This window comes from Myxocyprinus asiaticus, chromosome 43 (genome assembly GCF_019703515.2).
Source record: "Myxocyprinus asiaticus isolate MX2 ecotype Aquarium Trade chromosome 43, UBuf_Myxa_2, whole genome shotgun sequence".
Lineage (NCBI taxonomy): Eukaryota > Metazoa > Chordata > Actinopteri > Cypriniformes > Catostomidae > Myxocyprinus > Myxocyprinus asiaticus.
Genome location: NC_059386.1, coordinates 32,513,388 through 32,539,393, shown reverse-complemented (window position 1 = coordinate 32,539,393; position 26,006 = coordinate 32,513,388). Strand labels below are relative to the sequence as shown.

Here is a 26,006-nt window from a genome sequence, read left to right as displayed (position 1 = left end):
AATCATGCAGATACGGGTCAGGAGCTTCAGTTAATGTTCACGTCAACCATCAGAAAGGGGAAAAATTTTGATCTCAGTGATTTGGAGCGTGGCATGATTGTTGGTGCCAGATGGGCTGGTTTGAGTATTTCTGTAACTGCTGATCTCCTGGGATTTTCACACACAACAGTCTCTAAAATTTACTCTGAATGGTGGCAAAAACAAAAAACATCCAGCGAGCGGCAGTTCTGTGGATGGAAATGTCTTGTTGATGAGAGAGGTCAGCAGAGAATGACCAGACTGTTTCGAACAACGGTAACTCAGATAACCGCTCTGTACAATTGTGGTGAGAAGAATATCATCTCTGAATGCTATTCTGTGGGTTGGCGCTGTTTTGTCAGCACTAGGGGGACCTACACAATATTAGGCAGGTGGTTTTAATGTTGTGGCTGATCGGTGTATAAGGAGCTTGTTTGATCAAAAATAAAAAGTTGAATTAACTAAATAAATTTAAGGGAAACTTTTCCATGCAATTACATTACATAATTTCAACCCAAAATAATTAGTTTGAATGGATTTGGTCTAGTCTTGTTGAATGAACTTAAATTTATTTTAATATCCACCATTTAAAAATGTCAAATGTCATCATTTTAATTATGTTGAGGCAACGCAACTTCCACTGTTCTTAGCTTTCAACCAGTCATTTTTTACTGTAAATGCACAGAGCCATGAGCTCATAGTCTCACATATAAAGTAGGTGACAACATCTTGCACAAGAGATTTAAACCTACCATTTTTACAGGCATACAGGGCCCTTAATATCCAACCCACAAACCACAGTGATGGTGACTCTACAACTCTAAGCAAATACTTCATGACACATAACTCAAAAGAGCAACAAACACAACACCACCAGTACAAATACAGCATTAAATAGTAAATGTTAAAACATTAATTCCAAATATTTACTCATGCTACATTGCATGCTGGGAAACGGACAGCAAATGTACACCTAGTTTGGCCAACAACATTTTTTTTATGTTGTCCCAACACAGATGGATTAAGTAAACTTCAACAAATTTAAGTGGATCGCATGCTATTAAATTGTGGCAAAATGTTCAGGAATTGTGTTGCATCAGATCATTTAAATTAAGTAAATTGAGCATACAATGCATTCTTCTAATGCACTGCATTAATTAATTAATTAATGCACTACCAAATTTTAGGAATGGGCTGTCTTCATTTATATCAACATTGCTTGATGGAATATATAATAGGACACAAACTGCATAAACTGGAGAAGAACCTTAGAATTAAATTGTACTTGACCTAACCCGCTATTTCGACAAAGACTATATGCATAATTGCACAAAAATACCAAAACTTCATGGCAATACCCACTGACTTTGCGCATATGATGCATTGCATAGCACTGCCCTTCAGACGAAGCGGTTCTAAAAATAGGGCCCTAAATCTCTAATTTATGTGTTGGTTTAAAGTTTCACTCAGTAATTTTTTCATCATTACTAAAGTTTTACTCCTCAAGAAGTCAATTGCAATTTTGAAACAGATGTATACAGTCATGACCACTCAAATGAGATGAAGACTCCAATTATATTAGTAAACTTATAAAAGCTGTTTAATTCTACATGAAGAGGGTCTCCTTATGGGAGCTGCCATGTTAGGATCATATGACCAGCAAAATACTACTCACTTAATCTCAGAAACCGCCCTGTTATTGGACACTTTCATTCATGGATTAATCATAGTTTACTGTGAATAGTGAATTTTTACACTGGCATCTGTAACAGCAAAATATTGTGTTTGAATGATGCTGCACCCAGGCTGCTAGGTGTCAGTGTAAGTCCAAGACGACATATTGCAAAATTACTGAGTGCACATTTAAAGAAATCATAGTATTTATTGAAGAACTGACATCTCTAAAAGCATGCAAAAATATGAAAAAAATCTAAATAATACATTGATGAAAAATATATATTTATGCCAAGACAGTAACCTTCTTAGTTTCCAAAAAGTAAATTGACTAATTTCACAGATTCCCTCCCTATATAACACACAATCTTAATGTAAAGAAAAATAGGAAAAAAGCATCTGCCAAGTGCATACATGTAAATTTGGTCATTCTAATACTTCATACCACTGTTTGCTCCTATCAGCTCAGAAACATTATCACACGTGAGTCTGACTCTCACACTGTAATCAATGTTTTAATGACAGTGTTAGTGAAATGAGAAGTGGACCTGCCGTCTCCAACCCCTCCCGTCTGTCATCCATAAAAACAGGCTCCGGTCTGTAATGTAGCCTGAGTTCTGACATGCACATCAAAGTCAAACCTGCCTTTATCACATATCAGGGCCTGGGGAAAGCGGAAACGAGACGGGGACGGTCTCCTAATGCTGATCCTTACTGGAATACAGAAACCCTAAATGAGAGATCAGTGACAGATAAGGCAAGAATGAGATCGGGGTGCTGGTTTAGCCTTTCAGTGAGAGAGAGAGAGAGAAAGAAATGAAGATATGATGAGATAGTGTAAACAAAGTATCTGCCCTTTGAACTTTTAAATGAGCTAAAGAGGGTGGAATTTATTCAGACTAAACTGTGCAAATCTAAGCTATATGATTTTATTACAATTAGTTGATAAAATGAACAGTTATATAAGTCATTGCCTATATCATTTTAATAACATTTATCATTGACTTGAAGGTCATTCAAAAGGAGTCATACTGAAGTCTTTATAATCATTTTTTTGTGTGATTCTTGATGAATGAATAATTGAAATGAATAAAGATAAATCTTAATGAATTTTAAACTGACCTGACATGACCATTTCTGTTCTGAAGAAAATGGACAATGAAACATTTGCACCTAATTTACGCTGGAATCAGTAAAAGTGATTTTAAACAAAGAAAAAACACCAAACTGGATAATCCTTTTTTTTTTTTTTTTTTTTTTTATACAGTTGTTGTTTGATGATTTCTGCTCTATGTAAAAGCGCAATGAAACATTTTCCCATTATTTAGTTTTTTTTTTTTTTTTCTTCAGTGGATTGATCTAGAATATTAATAGACAAATAATTGGTATTGTCCTGACAAAATGAGTTTTGCTTTTGAAGGATGTATAAGCCAAAGAAAACATATAATTTCATAATTTTATGATTTTCAAAAGAAATAAGCAAATAAAAAAACAAACAATTAAATAAGCAAACAACAAACCAATGAACCCAATGATCAAATAAATAAATAAATAAATAAATAAGAGGACTATAAAACATTTGCTAGAATGAAGCAGATAGGTGATAATGCATTGACTGATATCTCATGTCTTAATGTGTATGGACCTCTGTATGTGTAAAATCTCCACCCTTGGCGCCGTCTTTCTGTTTCTTCCCTTTAATGTATCTAAAACGGATCAAACTCTTTAGATCTTTTAGAAACAATAACGGGACAATCTGAGCCTGTTTTATTTGCTCGTGGGATAATCAAACATGTCTGGCAAGCTTTGAAATCATGGATTCTTCAATAGTGGGACTGATCAAGTTAATCTCCAACAAGCAGCTGATAAACCAGATCAACTATGCGTAATGATCCCATTTGGGTGGGGGGGTGAATAGTTCCAAGGGCCGGCAGTTATCTCCATCAGTAGTTGAGCCTCTGCAGACTACTGTCTCTATACTCGTGTACTGTTTCTAAAACAGCCCATTAACCCACCTGCCACTTCAAAAGAGCCGTGTGCTTTGATACCAATACCCACTGAAAAGGGCATAAACAAGGGCTGAATTACCCACATTTGCAGCCACTCACAGGAACATTAAGTGTGTCTGAGACAGAAAGAGTGAGAGTTTTTTTTTTTTTTTGTGAGTGACAGAGATTTTCTCAGAGCAACAGAATTGCATTCATTTCTTTTTTGTTTCCATTTGAATCAGTAAATGAGATTCTTGATGAATAAGTTTGTGAATTAAATAAATAATTAAAGATCTTAATGAACATCAAACTGATCTGAAGTGAACATTTCTATTCTAAAGAGATTCTGAAAAAGGACTACGAATATTTGTGCCTCGTTTTGTTAAGCTGGAATCAGTAAATGTGATCCTAAACAAACAAACAAACAAACAAATATCAAGCTAGAAGTCCTTTTCTGAAATAGTTGTTTGAATACTTCTTCCAATGTAAACGGGCTATGATCATTTGCAATTTAATTTGTTATGCTGAAATCAATAAAAGCATTTCTAAACAAACAAACAAACAAACAAACAAACAAATATCAAGCTAGAAGTCCTTTTCTGAAATAGTTGTTTGAATATTTCTTCCAATGTAAACCAGCTATGATCATTTGCACTTTAATTTGTTATGCTGAAATCAATAAAATTGATTCTAAACAAACAAACAAACATCAAACTGGAAATCCTTTTTTGAGTAGTTGTTTTACCATTTGCTTCTATGTAAACACGCTATGAAACATTTGCACTTTATTTTGTTATGTTGAAATCAATAAAAGCATTTCTAAACAAACAAACAAACAAACATCAAACTGATCTGAAGTGACCATTTCTATTCTAAAGAGATTCTGAAAAAGGACTATGAAACATTTGTGCCTCGATTTGTTGAGCTGGAATCAGTAAATGTGATCCTAAACAAACAAACAAACATCAAACTTGATGTCCTTTTTTGAAGTAGCTGTTTGACCATTTCTTACTATGTAAACGGGCTATGATCATTTGCGCTTTAATTTGTTAAGCTGGAATCAGTAAATATGATCCTAAACAAACAAACAAACAAACAAACATCAAACTGGATGTCCTTTTTTGAAGTAGTTGTTTTACCATTTGTTTCTATGTAAACACGCTATGATCATTTGCACATTAATTTGTTATTCTGAAATCAATAAAAGCAATTCTAAACAAACAAAACAAACAAACAAACAAATATCAAGCTAAAAGTCCTTTTCTGAAATAGTTGTTTGAATATTTTTTCCAAGGTAAACGGGCTATGATTATTTGCACTTTAATTTGTTATTTTGAAATCAAAGTGATTCTAAACAAACAAACAAACAAACAAATATCAAGCTAGAAGTCCTTTTCTGAAATAGTTGTTTGAATACTTCCAATGTAAACGGGCTATGATCATTTGCACTTTAATTTGTTATGTTGAAATCAATAAAAGCATTTCTAGACAAACAAAAAAACATCAAACTGATCTGAAGTGATCATTTCTATTCTAAAGAGATTCTGAAAAAGGACTATGAAACATTTGTGCCTCGTTTTGTTAAGCTGGAATCAGTAAATGTGATCCTAAACAAACAAACAAACAAACAAACAAACAAACAAACTGGATGTACTTATTAGAAGTTGTTGTGTGACCATTTCTATTTTACTACGAAAACAGACTGTGAAGCAATTGCTCTTTGTTTTGTTATGCTGGAATCAGTAAACATTATTCTAAACAAACAAACAAACAAACACATAAACCCAAGTCCTTATTTAAAGTTGTTTGATGTGACCAGTACATTATGAAAACTTTGTGCTTAATGTTGTTATTTTGGAATAAGTAAAACTGATAAAATAAAAATAAATGATAAAATAAGTAAGATATAAATAAAGTGATTCTTTTTCAAAGCTGCATTTAGCCCTGTTGATATTGCAAAATTATGCTTTACCATGTCACATCAGTTTAAGTAGCTTGCATCGGATTTTTTGGCAGTAGTACTCGTATGAGAAATAGGCTAACTAATAACCAAAACTTTACAAATATTGGTATTGATGATGTCCATGATTACACCTGATTGACACCGTTTTTAACCTTGAACTTCACCTATCAGATTCTTCTAACGAGGACATATGAAATCACATAGACACGCGCACATACACACCTCGGATAGGAGACAGGATCAGAGATGGTTTTAGGGAGGGGATTACATCTCCAGACTTACTGGTGCCAGTAGTTAATGGGTTCACTCAAGGCCGATTGAGACGTCTTCATTACCACGCTTGTGAAAACTGAAGGGGTGGAGATCAGGACAGGGGAGGATGTCTCCTTTGATCCTGGGCAAAGTGAATTGTAAATGAGCTGGGATTACCCCTATAAATACTTGAGCCCTATACAGGAGGTGTTGACCAGTGAACCCGAAGCCACACTTACCAGAACACAAACAGAGTCTCAATCAGAGGACCTCATTCTATTCACAAGACTCTGGGAACTCACCTTAAAGAAGAAGAACTGCTTATTTGCCTTGTTTTTGCTGGATATTTCTTGTTCTTTCCTGGATTTGGACATCTGAGATGAAGGGTCTTTTTTCCATCGAGTGGTTGTCCCAAAGCAGCCAGGTCACATGTAGCCCAGTAACTACAACACATCTTTCAAACTCTTGGGTCTTCTCTGGCCAGGAGGGGCCCAGCACATCTGGCACGGCTTCTGAGAGCCTCCCTGGCTTCTACAGCAGATGGAGACCAGAAATAATGGAAAATCAGGAGAAACATATGGAGCCAGTGCAGTCAGGAAACAGTTCTTTGAGTACATCTATGCAAGAGACAAACAGCAATATTGTCCAGCAACACACTCATGGTAAAAAAAACTATTTTATAAGTTTCACTTTTAAATCTGCTCTACATTTTTTTATGAGCAAAAAATTAAATGCTCTTAAAATACTATTTAATGGTAAAAATCGTATATGTAAATAATAGTTAAATTGCTTCATACTACTTCTTGTGTTTTGACAAGAATAGTAATAAGTAATATTGCAAAACTATCATATTAAAATACTATTAATGAATTTTATTTGTTTAAAATTTAGAAAAATATTACGCTATTTCCTTTAGGTTAATCCTGATCCTATTTTAAAAAATGCTTAAAGAATGATACAGTAAATTTACAATTTGCATGCAGTCTATAATAGCTTAAATTATTCCAACATTATCTAAAGTTGTTTCCCCTAATGTTTTTCTCTAATGTTGTAGAACAAATTTTTCTTTTTTAAATTTAGTGCATATAATAACATTAAAGAATGCAAATTTATAGACTGCAAATCCGCTCTTCCATTTTTGTCATTTTTTTGTTACTTAAGCCTATATTTACATTCATATATGTCTTTTCTCTAATAGCATCAGAGCCAGGTTTCGGTAGCAGTGCAGAGGAGGAGGAGACATCAGGGTATGAGAGTGAAGAGTGTCGCTCTCTCTCACCTGGGGCCCCAAAGGACACGGCTCAATCTGTATCGCCGTCTGCTGGCCGCAGGCCCCGAACGGCTTTCACCGCTGAGCAGATCAGCAGTCTGGAGAAAGCCTTCAAAAGAAACGCTTATCTCGGAGCTCAAGACAAAGCAGAGCTCTGCAAAAGACTAAATCTGTCAGATAAACAGGTATGTAGTGTTTTCTCACACAAAATATTTACCATTACTACAGTATAAGAGTCATGTATACAATGTAAGTCATATCAAAGGAGAGGTACTACAGACTGTATGCATGTATGATTTTAGTTGGAAACAAATTTTGACTTTTTGCAATATTTGGCAGTCAACTTCCTAAGTTTTAGACAACATCCAAAATAATAGCTATAAAGATGTGTAAGTATTAAAATCTAAGTGATTTTATATCACCTTCACCAAGTAAACAAAATATAGGTTAGCATCTTTTAAAGGAATAGTCACCTAAAAATAAATTCTCTCATTATTTACTCATCCTCATGCCATCCCAGATGTGTATGACTTTCTTTCTTCTGCAGAACACGAAGATTTTTAGATTTATATCCCAGCTCTGTTGGTCCATACAATGCAAGTGAATGGTAACCAAAACTTTGAAGCTCCAAAAAGCACATAAAAGCAGCATAAAAGTAACCCATAAGACTCCAGTGGTTTAATACATGCCTAGAGACGGTAATGGCAAGATTTACAGTGAAACAGGCGTTACATTCTGGTCTGTTCTCCCTCAAAGGTGATTAGATTGCTTCTAAAGGCTTGGATTAAACCACTGGAGTTATATGGATTACTTGTATGCTGCACTTAAGTGCTTTTTGGAGCTTCAAAGTTTTGGTCACCATTCACTTGCATTCATATGTGTTCTGCAGAAGAAAGAAAGTCATACACATCTGGGATTCAATGAGAATTTTAATTTTGGGTGAACTATCCCTTTAACGGCAATTTTTTGGATGTACATTATGCCAAAATTTCTTTAAATGCATATTTAACAAGATGATGGCTGATCTTACAAAAAACAAAAAAAAAGGGATATATTGTTTTTATGCGTAGTTTTATAGGTCGAAGTTTAATTTGGCTGAAAGGAAAGAATTAGACTCTTACTAGAACTAATGGACAAAAAACATTCAAGAGATTGAATCTTCGTCATGTTTCTCTCCGCCAGATTAGAAACTGGTTCCAGAACCGCCGCATGAAGCTGAAAAGGACCGTTCAGGACAGCTTGGCTCACGCGTGTCAGGCAAAGGTCGCGTCCCATATGATGCACTATTCTGACCTGCACAGTTACCGACCCGCTCCATATCCCAGCTACTACTCAGGAGTACAGGAGAGCCCGGCAGTTTACGCCCAGTGTCCCCCAGGCTTCCACTACAGTCCGGCCACAGCGGGAAGCATCCCGACCCTGCCAGTGGAGGCCTTGTACCCGTACAGCACCCTACAGAGCTTGCCAGTGCATCCTAGCAACACCTCCATGATGGCACCGTACCAGCCTTACCACTCTCAGTTCTACAACACACAGTGAGAACAGAGAACGCCAACAAAACATTCATTTCAGACCGTCATTGCTTTTTTGGCATGGTTTACATGTGTGAATACAGGGGGGTAAAGTGCAATCGAATGTGATTCCTTGAGTTTGGTGATGCTGTTTATATTGTTTGACAAATTATTTAAATATGTTTGTAAAACTTATAAAGTTCTATTTCATTCATGTCTATGTGTACAAGAGGAGCCTATAAATAAATCTTTTTCTATTTGAGTACACTGTGTAAATTAGTTATTTCCATGAGTATAAAGTACTTCATTGCTATAAGTACTGTTTTGGGGACCTTGCTTAAATTGAATACTCCTTCCATTTTTATTTCCAAAGGAAATAAGCACACATTTTACTCATTGCAATTTAGATACATTTTACAGGTCATCATGACATAAATAATTTCCTTCAAGCATTTTGTAGACGCTTTAATCCAAACCAACTTGCAATGCATTCTGGGTATACATTTCATCAGTTTGTGTGTTCCCTGTGAGTCAAACCCATGATTTTGGTGTTGCAAACAACATGATCTACCAGTTGAGCTACAGGAACAAGCCAAACTTTTTATTTTAACTGAATACTCAAATATGTTTATGGCATGATGCTTTGGCTTTAAATTGCCTAAAGTAGAATTTCTCTGTATTTAAACACACATTTATATCTAATGGTTAATATATAGCATTTTTTCCACATACATCATTAATGTTGCTTTATGGTTCTTTATACCTGATCCAAGAACCATTTCAAATTAGCCTGCAATTTATAGGTTGGGATTTTTAACAATAAACTTTTAAAAAAATATATAAAAATGTATAACTGCACTACAGTCGATGCCGTAGCAAACAAGCAAATTGCATGATGTACAAAGTTAAACAGGGCAGAAACATTTGTGTATTGGTAAACAACTGCAAGATGTCCGAGTCATGTTTCAACATGGGTGAAATACTTGTGTAAGGATTGAACCTTGAGAATTTCAATAAATAACTCACAGCAACCAGCACACTTAAAGGGACAGTTCACCCATAAATAAAAAAACCCCCTCTCTCATTACTTGATTTTTTTATTCTCTCATTATTTACTCACCCTTATGACATCCAAGATGTGTATGTCTTTCTTCTGTGCAAACACAAACATAGATTTTAGAAGAATATTCCAGCTCTGTAGATCCATACAATGCAAGTGAATGGTGGCCAGATCTTTGAAGGTCCAAAAAGCACATAAAGGCAGCATTAAAGTTATCCATAAGACTCCAGTGGTTAAATCCATGTCTTCAGATGCAATATAATAGGTGTGGGTGAGAAACAGATTGATATTTAAGGCCTTTTTTACTATAAATCTCCACTTTAACTTTCTTCCTCTTTTGTTTTTGTCAATTCACATTCTTCATACATACCACCATCTGCTGGGCAGGGAGAAGAATTTATGGCAAAAAATAAAAAAAGATTTAAATAGACTTAAAGAGACTTAAATATTTGTCTGTTTCCCACCCACACCTATAATATCACTTATGAAGATATGGATTTAACCACTGGAGTCGTATGGATTACTTTTATGCTGCCTTTGTGCTTTTTGGAGCTTCAAAGTTCTGGCCACCATTCACTTGCATTGTATGGACCTACAGAGCTGAAATATTCTAAAAAAAAATCTTTGTTTTTAGCAGAAGTCATCTGCATCTAGGATGGCATGAGGGTGAGTAAATGATGAGAGAATTTTCATTTTTGTTTGAACTATCCCTTTAATAGTCTATGGAAAAAAAGTGCTCATCAAATGAAATAATCACAGGAAAGGTATAAAATGTAGAAAAATGGTCTTTTAATGTATAAAACAGATTTTCAAAAGCCAAACCTATTTCGTAAACCACCAAAAAAAAAAAAAAAGACATGATTTGTTTTCTTACCCCAGACCACTTATTGCCCTCCCACCATGAAAACAGTATGTTAAACTGTAACCATTGTTAAGTAAAAACTACGCTTAAAATCATAACCAAACAAAAATGGAACGTAACGAAACAACTGCTTTCTCCATGCTGATTGCTTTTATGATAAAGACAATACAGTCCAGACGCATCTTATACGGTTTTCTGCTGGCCCTTCTTTCCGATCAGAGACTTGTGGATGTGTGGAATCACACCTGTAGGAAAAGACAGCATTAAAAACACAAGCAAAAAGTCCAAAGCAGTGATTTTTATTTCTTTCTTGGGATTTTCCCCCTTTTTCTCCCAATTTGGAATGCCAAATTCCCAATGCGCTCTAAGTCCTCGTGGTCGCATAGTGATTCGCCTCAGTCCGGGTGGCGGAGGATGAATCCCAGTTGCCTCTGCTTCTGAGACAGTCAACCCGCACATCTTATCACGTGGCTTGTTGAGCGCGTTGCCACGGAGACATAGCGCGTGTGGAGGCTTCACGCCATCCACCGCGGCAACCACACTCAATTCACCATGCGCCCCACCGAGAACAAACCACATTATAGCGACCACGAGGAGGTTACCCCATGTGACTCTACCCTCCCTAGCAACTGGGCCAATTTGGTTGCTTAGGAGACCTGGCTGGAGTCACTCAGCACGCCCTGGGATTCGAACTAGCGAACTCCAGGGGTGGTAGCCAGCGTATTTTACCACTGAGCTACCCAGGCCCCCTCAAAGCAGTCATTTTTTTATATTGTATTTAATGATTTTCATAGTTCTACCACTGCAAAAACAAATCATTCAAGTCACAGCAAAGGTCATCGAATCATCAAGTAATTATTTTACAATTAAAATAATGGTTGTAAAAGCCCTTCCGAATTTTGAATTCGATCAACTTGGAAAATTCGACAGACAAACTACTTGCATGTCGGAAATAGATAAAAGCTTAATTAACACTTTTAATGAAGCATGAAACATCAAGATCCCAATGATCCAACAATAATATAATGTTGTCAATCATTGCAGCGTCATGTAAAATAAACGAATACTTCTACAGCTTCCAAACTAAATTGAAAAATGCAGGTTTTGTACACAAAGCTCACCTCCGCCAGCAATGGTGGCTTTGATGAGCGAGTCCAACTCCTCATCTCCACGGATGGCCAACTGTAAATGTCTTGGAGTAATACGTTTCACCTTCAAGTCCTTAGAGGCATTACCAGCCAACTCCAACACCTGTAATTTTGACAAGCAGAGCAATTTCAAGCTGACTGCATATTTTGGAGTCGAGCACAACTACTACCAACTGAAATTTCCATTATTTTTCCAAGTGTGTAAATCAGAATTTTAAAATACCCTGATATTTCCAAGTTTTCCATGACCTTCGGAACCCAGTCCTATAAAAACATTACCTCAGCAGTCAAATACTCCAAGATAGCCGCACTGTACACCGCTGCTGTAGCACCAACACGCCCATGGCTAGTGGTTCGCGTCTTCAGGTGCCTGTGGATACGGCCTACAGGGAACTGCAGAACAAGCCACAGATAAAGACAACATCACTCATTTAGATATAATATCAATCTATATTTTCTTAGGAAAAATATTATTACCTGTAGACCAGCTCTTTGAGATCTGGAGATTGCTTTCGCCTTGGCTTTGCCACTGTCCTTTCCAGCTTTTCCTCCTGCCTAGGGCAGCACAAAAACAATGTGATAATTTGATGATGATGATGGGTATTTTCTGGCCTTTCTGACTTGCATTGGTCTTCATGTGGATTCAATAGGTTTTTGAGTATTTTTTTATATAGGCTATATTATTAAAAATCACACAAAAACTCACTAAATCCACATGGAGGCCAATGCAAATCAGAAAGACTACCAAACAGGGCATAAAAAAACCCCATCACCACCAAAATGTCCCACCATCCTGGGTCATAATGTGTATATACAGAGTACTTATTGACTTGGTGATCAAACACAAGTCTTACATTTAGTTTAAAACGAGGAAACTTCGTCTCGTGTGTTACTTATTAAATGCACATACACATTTTCCTGGATCTTTTTAACTCTTTTTGCAAAATAAAGATGCACTAAATTTACTTTATTCCCATGGTCGGCGCTCTTTCACCAAAACACAAACACTGCGCGCTTATTAAAGCCACTACATGCATCGAACAAAAACAGTGCACCATTACAGTTTATACTTGACATCACGATCCGATTTACGCATTTTTGAAAATTAAGAAATTACAAAACTTAATTTACCATGTCGCCGGATGAGCTTCGTGTCTGTTTGCTCGAAACGGAGGGAAAACACAAAGATGACCACTTCAGTGATAGCGCGGCACGGCTCAGCGTAAAGGCCAATCAACGGGCTCCGTCTTAATTTGAATTGTCGCATCCAACCAATCACAGTGCTTTTTAAATATGTGTGGTTTTTGTTCATTCTTTCTTTCTTTTTTTTTTTTTTTTTTTTGGACCACCAGCGCACTGGTCTTGTGCGCATGCGTGCAGTCAATACAGTAGAGCGGATTAAATAAATTAAAGGGTTTATCATGTTTTGAAGTGCGGGTTTTAATTACAATAATATATGAATTTAGAGCATATTTAGAAATAAAAGTCTAATAGCGTGTTTGATAGAAGCTGTGTATTGCATTTGGCTGTTAAAGCTGCGGTGACAGTTAAATTGTGTCATTGCACATGGGGTCATTGAGGTCGATATTAAATATCATTATACTTTGAATATTGACATGTCATTGTCATTTAATTGGGTATAGTTGGTTGTTAATAATAATAATAATAATAATAATAATAATAAAAATATATTAAATATCATTAAGTAAGTGATATTTATTAATTTGTGGCACATTCCCCCCGTTTTGTTTTGTCGTTTTTATTATACTTAGACGCATGTTTTACTTAATTATTTGTTTGCATCATTTAAACCATGTAAACTTGGTAACATGTTCATAAACTGCTTCCTATATAAAAGTAATCATGTTTATTCAAATTACTCATTAATAAATCAATTACGTTATTTGATGTAGCCTAAAGATTGTATATTACAACTCTAATATAATCAAGAGCACTTAAATCACATGCAGTAATTATTCGTGTGTGCTTTCACATCACTTGTGCACGCAATACACTGACCTCGGGAATTAAAGCATGACGTCATTTTTGACGCCATCCCCCAAATCCATGTAAAGACGGAAGTTCAGTATCCGATCTCAATTCAGCGTTTACGTCATGTCATAAGTAGCCAAAATCCAAGGGTGCAAAAATGACTGGTCCTGGATCAGTTCTTTAAGGGCAATACAGAAATATGTATGTGTGTTTATGTACGTGTTCTCTGTAAAGCACTACCTAAAAATAAATACATAAACAAAATAATAATAAAAAAAAATTATTTGATTTTTAAAATAGGCTGACATTTAAATAACAAATACTAGAAAGAGGAACAGTAGATTGCCTTGATATTATTTTATTATTATCAGTTATATTTACGGTTTCCTGTAGATAAACATCTAAAAAAAAAAAAAAAAAAATGTAAGTGAATTTTCCAAGCACAGTAGGATTTTCCTGCGAGGATAAAAAATGTCAGTTTTATTTATTTATTTTTAAAGTCTTATGTTTCTTATGCTCCAAACTTTATAATAACGTAGAAAAATAAATTCCAAAACGTTTTCTAGTTCTAAAGATGTTATTATATACTGCATACAAAATTCAGTTTTTGTATTATTATATTAATTAGTACCAATCATTTCTCCTTCAAAGCTTCCAAACTCTATAATGACGTGGATAAAATAAATTACAAACACTTTGATCTGGGCTGCATAAAATAATTCTGTTTTTAAGAAATGTTATTATTGTATTTATTAGTATTATTTCTCCTTCAAAGCTTCTAAACTCCAAAAAATAAATCTAAAAAACTTTTTTTTTTCTATTCCAAGGAGGTTATTATATGCTATATAAAAATAATTGTGTTTTAAAGTATTCTTTTTATTATTATTATTTTTAAATATATTTATTAGTACCTATTATTTATCCTTCAAAGCTTCCAAACTCTATAATGACATGGATAAAATAAATTACAACCACTTTTATATGGGTCAAAAGAGGTTATTATATGCTACATAAAATAATAATGTTTATTTATTAGTGTTATTTCTCCTTCAAAGCTTCCAAACTAAAAAAACAAAAAAAAACAATAAAAAAAAAAAAATGTCCATGCTATATAAAATAAATTATATGCTATATAAAAATCATTAACTGTGTTTTAAATGATTATTATCCTTATTATTATTGTTGTTTATTCTGAGGACAGGAAATGCATGCAGAGGAGGGGGAAATGTCTCTAACCAATGGAGCCTGACAGCACCTCCCTTGTGCTCCGAATGACAAGCGCTTAAACCTATGAGTGACCACCCGCATGCGCAGTGCCTGCAATTGGCAGATGTTAGGCCAATGCTGTGGTGTTGAGAGTCGAGTGTGTGGAGCAGGGGCAGAGAGGAGCGTTTCTCTGTGGGAGAAGTTGGCTGGAGGTGGTGAAGATGGCGGATGGAGACAGTGGGAGCGAGCGCGGCGGTGGCAGTAGCGGCGGTGGCGGTGGGGGATTCCAGCACTTCCAGCGGGAGCAGGAGACCCAGGAGTTGGCGTCCAAGCGTCTGGACATTCAGAACAAGCGCTTCTACCTGGACGTTAAGCAGAACTCGAAGGGCCGCTTCATTAAGATAGCGGAGGTGGGAGCCGGGGGCTCTAAAAGCCGCCTGACTCTCTCCATGTCTGTTGCGGCGGAGTTCCGCGACTACCTCGGAGATTTCATCGAGCACTACGCCCAGCTGGGGCCCAGCAGCCCGGAGCAGATCGCACAGTCCTCCGGTGGCGATGATGGTGGCCCGCGGCGGGCGCTCAAGAGCGAGTTCTTGGTTCGCGAGAACCGCAAATACTACCTCGACCTCAAGGAGAACCAGCGCGGGAGGTTCCTAAGGATCCGGCAGACCGTCAATCGAGGGCCCGGCTTTGGAGTCGGCGGCGGCCCCGGGGGCGCCGTGCAGGCCGGCCAGACTATCGCGCTCCCGGCTCAGGGCCTGATCGAGTTCCGCGACGCCCTGGCCAAACTCATCGACGACTACGGCGGCGAGGACGAGGAGCTGAGCGGGGGGCCCGGCGCCCCTGGGGGATACGGAGAGCTGCCCGAGGGCACCTCCATCATCGTGGACTCCAAGAGGTTCTTTTTCGACGTCGGCTCCAACAAGTACGGGGTGTTCCTGCGGGTCAGCGAGGTCAAACCCAGCTACAGGAACTCCATCACCATTCCCTTCAAAGCCTGGGGTAAGTTTGGTGGAGCGTTCTGTCGCTATGCCGAGGAGATGAAGGAGATCCAGGAGAGACACCGGGATAAAATGTACGAGAGGAGAGAGGAGTCGGAAGGGGAAGATGTGGACGATGACTGACATTAAGGTCACATGAAAAGTTCAATAGATGTATGAGAAACGATAAGTGCATGAATTGAACTCAACTAGCCTAATAAGATATTGTGGTATACTATTAATTTGACAGAAAAATAGATCTGTGAAGTTTTTATGTGGTGAGGGTCATATATAAGAAGCCATGGGCGAAGGATGTCTCATTTGCAGGGCTGTTATCAGGGGTCTCCTTGTCCTCATGGGGCCCTCTATGATATGATATAATCTACTCATTGGAGCGATCCCACACATACAAATTTTATTTTAGTGACAGCCCTTCTCATGAGCTTTGACTTACTCCTGATGCTTCCCTGTCCTTGTAAACCAGCAAGTTTAATTGTCTTGGTTAACAATTAAACCTTTAGTATATCCAACACTAAGACTGCTGTCAATAAAACCAGGTTACATGGGTGCAAATTGTCTAACAGATTTAGAGGAAAGAAATTTTGTATAAATATTCAGTGTCACTGGTCTTTATGGTGTGTTTCTAACCAAGGCAGACACAACTGTTGTGCATCAGAATAACTTTGCATTTCCAGATTATTTTATTTCATTTTTTTAATAGACCAATGTTCCCAAGGGTCTCATAACTTATTGTTTTATTTGTTTCATTTGGTAAGCCATGTATCCAGCAAAATGAGTTTTATAGTTTGGTGATTAGACAATGACATGTTTTAAATTCAGATTTGGATGGAAAATATCTTAAAAGAGAGAGTTCAACCAAAAATGAAAACTCTCACCCTTGTGTTGTTCCAGACCCGAATGAATTTTTTAACTTGGGGGGGGAATCAAGTGACCATTTACTGTAATTGCATCCTTTTTCCAATCCATGCAATGAAAGTGGATGGTGACTGAAGCCAACATTCTGTCTCTTTTTGTATTCCACAGAAGAAAATCATACGACCGAGGGTGAGTAAATTATTTTTGGTTGAACAATCCCTTTAAACATGGAAGTTTTGACCCCTAATTTGTGGTCTCAGAGACTTTAAATCGGAGGTCAGAATCTTTCAAGCAGTGATTTCATTTTACCGGAAGTTTATACTCTTCCACTGTTATGAATTGACATTATGGCTACAGCCTGCTGGGGACTTATGGGATATTTAGGGATAGGGGTCAACATACAAAGGGCTTTGTTGTTTTCTTGACTTGGGTCCAAATCTTTGACTATGTTGGACTTAAAGTCCCCTCTGAATATTTAAAAGCAGATTGCTTAATAGAAGTACAGCATGATAACACTCCATTATATAAAGGACAAAGCTACATGAGTGTGTGTATTTTCACCCCTCTCCCTTTTTGTGTTGTTCTTTTCTTTTTAGTAAATGGAGGATCATTCTATATGAGAGAATACGTCAACAAACCAGCATATTTTTGGATATACAAAGTACAAATTATATATAAACTAAAGAATTATAAAGGCTCAAGAAGCTTATTTTGTAAAAAAAAATTAAAAAAAGAAAGAGATAAATAAGCTGGGATTGAAAGAATGTCCTGTGTATTTGTTTTGTGAACGAGTATAGTGTCATAATTAAAGAACATCAATAACAATGCATCTATGACTGCATATTTCAGATTAGCTGAATGAAATGTCATCCCCCAAGCTCCTCCCATAATCCTCTTGAGTTTGTGCACGCATCATTGCATTTAATTTCTATAGAATAGGCCTAGATATCAAAAGTCTTCAGTGGTTTTGTAGTAAGCCCATTTCTGTGCATGCTTGTCCTGCATTTGCCTTTAATTTATTGCTTTTCTTGCGTAGTATCTGCAACTATATTAATGCAAAACTTTTTTTTAATTCATTAGAAAATAAAGAATATACTGGGCGAGTGTGTCACCAAAAATATGTTGAAATAACCAAGTAGACCAGAGGGTTATGATGGAGAAAGATTGTTACATTGAAAACATTTCATCTACGCACTTTAGCACAGAAACAAGCAAACTGTAGTTTACTTAGAGTGATGTTCATGCAATGACATGCTTGATGTCCACCGCAAAGATCTGATCAACCTTTTTCTTCAAGTGTGCTTTGACCATCCGTACTGTTTCGTGTTAAATAGCAACTGAGTCGTAATCCTTCCCAAACGATTAAAGTCAAATTGCATTGTATTAAGTATGAAGTAAGTCAATTGATCAATTTCTTCCTAATAGTCCATTTCAGAATTTGTCTCTTTTACATGGAGAGTTTTCACACACACACTTTCTATAAACTGCATAATTGTTAGCGGATGCCAGTATGCCTGATTCATCCAGATTCATTTTCTGTACATCTACAATTGTGGCAGCTGTTCCTTCACAAGCTGACTTAGCAGGCTGGCTATTTTAATGTGAGAAGCATGAAGAGGGTATGCATTCCTGCCCTGGTGGCCGTGGTTTCAGCTGTGGCGTTAGCTCTGAAGTGCAGGGAGGTACAAGGGCCTGATTGTTGAGCTATCCACGCGCTACTGCAAATGTTATTACATCAGCAGACCACATTTACTGCATGTCACGGGGGCTGCTGCAGCCATGTACTGGGGAAAACCCCAAAAAAATGTTGTTCAAAGTTGCGTGGCATGCAGTGTTTTTAGTGATCCAATGAACTTTGGCTCAAGTTGTTTGGCTTAGGAAGTTGTTGGTATTGAATTGTTGGCTCTGTTATGGTTATGTTTGTAGACTAACTTTAAAAAAACAGGGTCTGATTTGGAAGCCGAGCCTGAACGCCAACTGAAAGCGTGACACAACAGCTGTTGGCAGGAAATTCTTGCATCCCATGCCCTCCCTTCCTCCTCAGCTGCTGTTTCGGATTGCTCTGTTAAATGGGAGGCACCATTTAGGAGTCAGGGGGTTGAGATAGCTTTACATCACTACTGCTTTTTTTGCAAACTTGCTCTAGGAAGGAGATCTGTGTTGTTTTTGTGGCTCTTTAGCACTTTGTGCTTACAGTGGTGTGTCTAAATCGACAATAGCACTATTTATAAATCATAATATGAATTAAAATTTGATTGTATGACCCATTAATGCTATTTGCTAAATCCAGAGAGTTCTTAATGGCCCTGACATATATATTGAATGTGACATGCTGACGAACCAAGATCGTTGACTAATTTTGCTTCTACAGTTTCAATACAGTTTGCAAATCACTGACAATAAGCCATTTTGAGTCTTTTTCTTCACTTTGAGGTGTTTAGAACTGTTCAGGTTGTAGTCCAAAAATCCGGAAGAGAATTCGCCATGGGTTCCCTCAGAATTTTCCTATGGGTTTTTATGAGGCATGGCATAAAATATCGATTATTGATCGGAATTTTTTTTTAATTGATATATTTTTGAGGCATCGATATATTAACATTAGCTGACATTTAAATTAGAAGGTTGATTTGTGTGCTTTCCAATTCACTCAGTTGGGCTTCTGTTTAATGTCTGGCATAATAGCGTTGAGAGACCACATGGGAGTGATATAACATTTACTGAAGCAGGTCGCAAGGCACAGGTATCACAACATAGGACAGGTATTTTAAAGCTCTTTGCACAGGACACATAGAGCGACCCCCCCCCCCTAATTTACCCTGTCACTCACGCTTTACCAAAGGTGTGTTGAGAAATATGTTTGAAGAGACAAAAACTATTGTGCTATGGGTAGCCCTATTTATATTGAAAGAAATCCCGATATATATATATATATATATATATATATATATATCAATAATCATCTGGAAAATCTTCTGATTATCGATGCATGAAAAAGGCATTGATCCCAGCCTAGTTTCTTAATGACAGTTTTGGATTTATAAGTAAAACAAGGTCTGTGATAACATTACTTGACAATATGTGGATGTTTCGTTTTACAACATAAATGACACTTTCATACCTCAAATGTGAATTTTGAAGTTGTATTGAATTGCATACTTAAAAAAGAAACAGGGTGGCTTCAAAATTCACATTTGAGTTATGAAATTGTGTAATTTATGTTGTAGAATAAAATGTCCATGTATCGGCAAGTAATGGTTACGACATAGTTTATTTTACACAAGTCGAAAACTTAAATTATAAAAAACCCACTGGAAAATCCAGAGGGATCCCATGGCGAATTAGCCTTCCGGGTTCGCCTACAAATTGACATCACTGCTGAACAGATCTATACCTGCACTGAGTAAAGGCTATAGTATACTTAGTTTTTCCGCATGCCGTTCTGTCGAGCGCTCAACCTTTCAAAGTAGATGTGCAAAGACGTGGACAGTCCATGCAAACTGCGGAATGATGAAATTTGTGCCACGTGCACCATGCGCAAGATGAAGTATGCTTTGGCCTTAAGGCAAACACTCTAAAATATAGTACAATTTTTAAGCACTTTTTGATGACCTGTCCATTTGAAATGCAATTGGGCACAAATCATAAAGCAAGAGCGATCATAAAAACTAAAAATGGACTTTCTTTCGACTAAACTTGGCTGTGTTTATTTCAGATGTATTATGTGTATATATATATATATAAATACATGTTCTGTAAAGCTTTGTGATTTGTTACCACCTTATTGCTAAGAAATCAGGGGCAGGAAGCAATACTCATCCAGAGGGATGGGATTATGAGTTCATTTCCTGTCAGGATCTTCACTGACACAATTGGCTGATTAGTCTTCCTGTTTCCTGAGGTTAGGATATGTGCAAAAGTTCTGTGGGTTGTCTCCATGTGTTTTCAAATGAACAATACCTCTGTATGAAATATAAGAATTTTTGAAGAATGTTACGTTATTCCAGGTAATTCACCCGAGCTCTTAACAGCATCCATGCGTCAACCGCCGTCTTTTTCGAACACCGTTTTCCGGATCGTACGCACAAGCTTTGCAATTCACAGAACAATCTTTTTCAAGAAGATAGCTATTTTTCCAATATATCTTATGTTTTCAGCAGAGATTTTAATGTTGAAATGCCTTTGTCTGGTTTCAACTCAGGTTCTTGGCATTCTCAGTATATATAAACATATTTGTGCGATTCATGTTCACGATCTGTTACATAATATTGAAGTTACAGAAAGAGTTCATAGGCTATTGCAGGACACTGTCAAGAGCTCAGGTCTCAGATACTCTATAAGTATCTCCGCCCATCAAGCCCCACCCAGACTGCCTCCTTCAGTACGGGCAGTCTTCCATTTTTCCCATGGCTACACCATTTGTTTGTTTGTTTGTTTTTTGGAGATTTACAAGTCTATATTTAGAAAATGCTATGTATGTTTGTAACAGAATAAAGGAAATTATAATGATGGAAAGCATTTGCCTTCTGGCCTGGTGTCTTTCTTTTAATTTTTGTACATTGCTCGTGTTCTCCAGTATTAAAGTCAACATGAAGTCAAAGCTGACCCTGTTTATTTTCTTAATGCATGCTCCCAGTCTTTTGTTTTCAGTTTATCAGTGAATGTTTTTTTTTTTTTTTATTTCACAGAAAAATAAAATGTCTTTGTAATCTCTCATCAAAATGTAATTACTTATTTAGCCTCTTAAGTGTTTTTTTTTTTAGATGACATTACTAATGCTGTTTGGGCTTTTGAACTTAACTAATAGCCAAAAAGCTTTTTAGGCATTGTTTAGGCCAGGAGTTTTTAAACTTGGGGTCCGGGGATCCCCAGGGGGCCACAAGGGGGTCTGTGAAAAATGAATCTTTTAAAAAATTTAAGAGAAAAAAAGTTAACATTTACCATATTGAACCATATCTGGGTTTCATTCTGCCTCTGAAGATTGATCAAAAAAAGATAAATTGTGTGTATTCTATTGACGGCCATTATTTTAATCTAAAAACAAGTCTAAAAATAGTTTTGTGGAAATTTTTTTGTTCATCTCTCTCCTTTCTTGCAGTGTACATATTTTGTACTTGTACAAGAATATTTTCATGTTTTTTTAAGGAGTTTTTACTCACCACTGTCAACTCTAGGTTGCTCACTAGATGTAAGTCGTTATTATAATTTATTGTGAAAAGTGCTACTGTATATAAATAGGTTGAATTGAAATAGTTTCTCTTCAAATGTTTGCATTACTGTAATAGTCAGAGAAAATAAACTTTCAACTTAATACAAAGTAAATATTTTCTAGAAAATTTCTTTTGGCTTTATTACAATGACCAATTATTTAATTTTGCATTTGGAAAAATATTTCATTTAACAACGTATTGTCTTTATAATCTCACACTTACTATATTGGTCATTTATACATGAAAATACTGTATGTAGCTGCCTTTATATTTCAGAAAGGGGGTCCCTCGCAAGGGGATTACATTTGGCAGTCCTTGTCAACAAAATGTTTGATAACCCTTTGTTAAAGGAATATTCCAGGTTCAGTGTAGGTTAAGCTCAATCAATAGTATTTGTGGCATAATGTTGATTACCACAAAAATGTATCTCGACTTGTCCCTTTAAAAAGCAAAATAAATTTAATAATAAAATAATCTAGGTTACAGTGAGGCACTTACAATGGAAGTGAATGGGGGCCAAGCTGTAAATGTTAAAATACTCACTATTTCAGAAGTATAGCCACATGACGTAAACAAATGTGTGTTGACATGATTTTAGTGTGATAAAATAATTTGCTAACCTTTTCTGTGTAAAGTTATATCCAATTTTACAACTTTTTTTTACCATGGTGACGCAACATCGTAATCCCTAAAACCCTAAAATGACTGTATAAAGGACGTTTTAAACTTTACAGTTCAAACAATTCACAAGTTTTAACAGATGAATTAATGTAAGTGCTTTTATTAAAATATAAGATTCATACTTCTGCATTTTAACCCTCCAAAAATTGGCCCCATTCACTTCCACTGTCCATCCTTTTTGCTTTTTGTTTTTTGTTGTTTTTCTTTTTTTTTTTTTTGAAGAAGAAGAAGAAAATGAGGGACAAGTCGGAAATATATATATTATTTTGTTGTAATCAACATTATGCCACAAATGCTGTCGAACTTTTATTGATTCCGGAATATTCCTTTTAGGCTTCTTCAATGCAGTAATTTAATACTGGGTTACCATTGATGATATATGTCGAGATGCACTTGAGGGTAAACTTGACCTTCAGCCTCCGGTTCGCCATCCAATTGCCACTACAAAAGTGGTTGCTAGCAATATTTTTCTCTAAATATTTTCTAGTATGTCGTAAATATCATGGTTAATTTGGAAAAGTGTTGCATATTCCATGTTGTTGCATGACTTGCATAAACAAGTGCATCAAAAATTGACTCGTGTGATAAGATGTGTTGCTGTTCTGTAAAATTTGCAATACTAGAGTGCAACTTTCTGATATGTGTGATTTTAACTACATTGCAGCATCTCTAGTGACGCAGATATCAGCCGTTTCGTCTGCAACCTTTTTGTTGATTGTCATTTGGTTGATGTGTCATTCTAACAGAAACCAATGGGATTGTTAAACATTCCTCATGGAGCTGAAGGGGGTTACTAGGTGTTAATATGGTCTGTGTCCTGATTGACCCCCATCCAACCAAGGAATTAGACAGGGTGGCACTGTATACAGGAGTGGCATACGGGAACATAATGCCATGCTAAAGCATCGGCCAAATCAGGCCAGGATTATTTCAAATGCAACGAATTCCCTGCTGTGACCACATGAATGTTCAATTGGTTAAAAAGAGACTAAGTATTAAACGTGGACCAATTTAGACTCAAAAGAGCATCTGGCGGGTCACTCCTTATTCTGACTGAGTTCATGGTGGGTGGAGTTGTGTGACATCATAGCAAAAAGCCAACATGTTTGCATTGGATAAAACCATATGAAAATTTGGGTTGGCTTAGTTTCTCCCCTTCTCAGAAATGACCATTGCTTCAGAGAAAATGCAATTAAAATATCATTATAAATATCAAAGTCATGAGTTTGATTCCCAAAGAACACAGAAGCTGATAAAGTGAACTGCAAAATGCTTAATGCGTGACAATGCACTTCATATTTGCTCATGTATTTTGTGGGAGTGGAAGAAAACACTGTGTGTTTTGATATGTTATTTAGCCATGATTCTTTCGCCATCACAGTTGAAGGCATTCAAGTCCCTGGACAACTTGAACAGTGACTCTCTTTTGGTGCACACGATGCTAGACCCTGTAAATGAAATGCTGCCTCTGGCAACCATATCGAGTTTCCTGGTGCATGAGCAAGGGAGAGTAACACACACACACACACACACACACACAAAGGAGAGGGGAGGGGAGGGGAGTTACGTGATGGGGATTCTGCATTCACAGGAAGAAACCCTGATCCCAGCGTGCTGCTGGGCTGGCAGTCTATATTTAGCTGGTGTTGCCATGTGCCCGGAATGTGAGACATACATTCTGCAGCATGCGCATGTGAGCGGCCAGACAGCTGGAGGGGGAAGGGTTGTTCACAAAAATTACATTGAAACATGATTTTAAGGGCTCTGTCATGGAAGGTGCTCAATTAGGTGTTTCAACCCCTTGATAGGTTGAATAATCAGTTGCATTAATTAAATCAACTACATTTGTTGTTATTTTTTTTGGTTAAAAATAATTTAAGAATTTAACCAAATTTTTAATTATATGTTTCAGTCCATTAAAAATAAGTTGAATAATGAATTGCATGAATGCATTCTTGCAAAATGTTTAGAAATATTGGACTAACTTTTCATTTTAAGTAAAGGGCTTTGTTGAGTAATGCATTGCATGGATTTACTCCTGTTCATTTCTTAAGAAATGTATCTTTTTTTTCTTTTTTTTTCTTATCTTTTCTTTTTTTTAGTAATGAAGTAAAAATGCAATATGACTCACAGAAGCAAAGAATTAGGCTACCCTAAAGAAATATTCTGTGTTCAAATCAATTTAACCTGAAGCGACAGCATTTGTAACATAATGTTGATTAGCACAAAAATGAATTTAACTCGTTACTCCTTTTATTTGAAAAAAATTGAATGGTGAGGCACTTACAATGGAAGTGAATGGGGCAAATCTGTAAACATTAAAATAATCACTGTTTCAAAAGTATAGCAACAAGATGTAAACAAATGCGTGTTAACATTATTTTAGTGTGATAACATCACTAACTAGCTTTTCTGTGTAAAGCTATATCCAATTTTACAACTTCGTTGCCATGATGATGTAATGCCGTAACCCTAAAGCGACCACAAAAATGGTGATTTAAACAACTTTTCAGCTCAAATAATACATGAGTTTTCAGAGAACAACTTATGGAAGTGCTTTAATTAAATTATAAGCTTCACATTTCTGCATTCGGTCCACCAAAACTGGCCCCATTTACTTCCACTGTAAGTGCCTCACTGTAGCCTCGATTTTTGCTTTTTTTAAAGAAAAGGAAGGACGAGACTAAATTATTATTATTTGTTTGTTATAAAATTATGCCACAAATGCTGTCGAGTGAGCTTAACTTGTATTGAACCCAGAATATTCCTTTAAGCATCTTTTATGACCGTGTTCATGGTTTAAGGTTTTGCAATTCAATCCTGCTGATGGACCTGTAACTGAGAGCATTAATGCTGTTTGTCCTCTACAAATCCACTGTAGTGCGGTTACAGGGACAAATGTTTGTACACTTTATAGGTAATTCTTCAGAATTGGGATAAGCACCCTAGTTTAAACCAGATAGTCCAAGTCCCATGTTAAGAAACCAAGTCTTTGGAAAGTGTGAATAAAAACTATTCATCCAAATTGTACAGCTATTAGTTACAGTTCCATCATAAGTATGTTACTGTTTTTTTATTTTTTAATAATTTTTTTATTTATTTATTTTTTTGGCCTTATTTGTGAATTTAGGTCTTTAAAATGTGAAAGTCTATGAACATTTTGTCTTAAAGGGATAGTTCACCCAAAAATGAAAATTCTCTCATCATCTACTCACCATTCTTCTGTTGACCACAAACGAAGATTTTTAGAAGAATATTTCAGCTCTGTAGATCCATACAATGCAAGTGAAGGGTGGCCAGAACTTTGAAGCTCCATAA

General features: G+C 36.4%; 3 protein-coding genes across 3 annotated transcripts; 2 read left to right on the top strand and 1 right to left on the bottom strand.

The window, feature by feature from the left end:
- The first annotated feature begins 6,125 nt into the window (after nucleotides 1-6,125).
- LOC127433908 (homeobox protein vex1-like) lies at nucleotides 6,126-8,832 on the top strand. Its single transcript, XM_051686249.1, has 3 exons — nucleotides 6,126-6,557; nucleotides 7,094-7,350; nucleotides 8,348-8,832. The coding sequence occupies exons 1-3, from the start codon at nucleotides 6,275-6,277 to the stop codon at nucleotides 8,702-8,704; spliced, it is 897 nt and encodes a 298-aa protein (XP_051542209.1). The 5' UTR covers nucleotides 6,126-6,274; the 3' UTR covers nucleotides 8,705-8,832.
- Nucleotides 8,833-10,503: 1,671 nt separating this feature from the next.
- On the bottom strand, nucleotides 10,504-12,987 carry LOC127433912 (histone H2A.V-like). Its single transcript, XM_051686253.1, has 5 exons — nucleotides 12,878-12,987; nucleotides 12,224-12,301; nucleotides 12,026-12,139; nucleotides 11,720-11,849; nucleotides 10,504-10,843 (listed from the first exon to the last, which is right to left on the bottom strand). The coding sequence occupies exons 1-5, from the start codon at nucleotides 12,878-12,880 to the stop codon at nucleotides 10,782-10,784; spliced, it is 387 nt and encodes a 128-aa protein (XP_051542213.1). The 5' UTR covers nucleotides 12,881-12,987; the 3' UTR covers nucleotides 10,504-10,781.
- A 2,108-nt stretch (nucleotides 12,988-15,095) lies between these two features.
- On the top strand, nucleotides 15,096-21,402 carry LOC127433907 (transcriptional activator protein Pur-beta). The gene has a single exon (XM_051686248.1). The coding sequence runs from the start codon at nucleotides 15,166-15,168 to the stop codon at nucleotides 16,066-16,068; it is 903 nt and encodes a 300-aa protein (XP_051542208.1). The 5' UTR covers nucleotides 15,096-15,165; the 3' UTR covers nucleotides 16,069-21,402.
- Nucleotides 21,403-26,006: the final 4,604 nt, after the last annotated feature.